The sequence below is a fragment of the Babylonia areolata genome, chromosome 10 (genome assembly GCF_041734735.1).
Source record: "Babylonia areolata isolate BAREFJ2019XMU chromosome 10, ASM4173473v1, whole genome shotgun sequence".
NCBI classification, from domain to species: domain Eukaryota; kingdom Metazoa; phylum Mollusca; class Gastropoda; order Neogastropoda; family Buccinidae; genus Babylonia; species Babylonia areolata.
In genome coordinates, this window is record NC_134885.1 from 6,093,235 (window position 1) to 6,094,500 (window position 1,266).

The 1,266-nt window shown below is 46.6% G+C and overlaps 1 protein-coding gene across 1 annotated transcript in view; it reads right to left on the reverse strand.

The window, feature by feature from the left end:
• Nucleotides 1-969, reverse strand: part of LOC143286650 (uncharacterized) — an 18,606-nt gene extending 17,637 nt beyond the window's left edge. The window contains exon 1 of the mRNA XM_076594288.1: nt 733-969. Within this exon, the coding sequence (XP_076450403.1) occupies nt 733-969 (237 nt within the window). The remainder of the gene's footprint in view (nt 1-732) is intronic.
• Nucleotides 970-1,266: the final 297 nt, after the last annotated feature.

Here is a 1,266-nt window from a genome sequence, read left to right on the forward strand (position 1 = left end):
CATGTTGAAAGAAAACCCTAGCCCAAATTTGCTGACCTTCAAATCTCTGTTCAAATCTGCTTTCAAGGATTCCCCATTTTGATGTTAATTATTAACCTCTGGGCCCTCTGTACAAAGGAGGTAGACAACATTATAAAAAAACAACAACCCATCATCATCATTATCATCACCATCACCGTCACTGTACATTACATACGATCATCATCATCATTATCATTTCTCTTCTGCTTGTTGTTTTTGTCATCATCATCATCATAATCGTAGTTCTTCTTCCCACCGCCACCGCCACCATCACCACCACCAACACCACCACCATCATCATCATCATCACCACCACCACCACCATCATCATCATCACCACCACTATCATCATCATCACCACCACCATAATCATCACCATCATCACCACTACCACCACCACCATCATCATCATCATCACTACAACCACCACCATCATCATCACCACCACCATCATCACCACCACCGCCATCATCATCATCACCACCATCATCATCATCATCATAATCACCACCACCACCGTAACCATCACCATCATCACCACCACCACCATCATCGTCACTACCACCACCACCATCACTATCACCACCACCATCATCACCACCACCACCACCACCACCTCCATCATCATCATCATCAAAATTTCTACAACAACCAGGACAAAATTCAGCCTCTATTTTTTTTCTTCTACAAAACGTAAAACAAAGCTTTCACCTCGACACGTTTGTTTTCGGGGCCTTTTCTCTTGATCGGGTCGTACAACAGTCGTCGCCCCTTGTCCAAGTCTTCTTTGTTCTCGAAGAAGATCTTAATGGGCCCCTTTTCGATGAGGGAGCTGAAATCAGTCTGGTCCTTGGAGCACTGGCATGTTAGTTCTAGGAACGGCGTCAGTGTGTGTGTGCCTGACCGGTACTCGCCCGTGAAATCTGCCAGAGGAAGAGATACTAACATATTGACTGACACTGACACTCTTCAATGTCATCGGCTGACATGCCCTAATGACATGGGGGGTGGGGGTGGGGGTGGGGTGGGGGGGATGAGGGGGTGGGGGTAGGGGGGTACACACTTACATTCGTATTCAGTTACTATCAGTAACTCAAGGAGGCCTCACTACGTTCGGACAAATCCATATACGCTACACCACATCTGCTAAGCAGATGCCTGACCAGCAGCGTAACCCAACGCGCTTAGTCAGGCCTTGAGATTCGCATTGCATATGCAATTTCATTCTTACACGTACAAAATAGG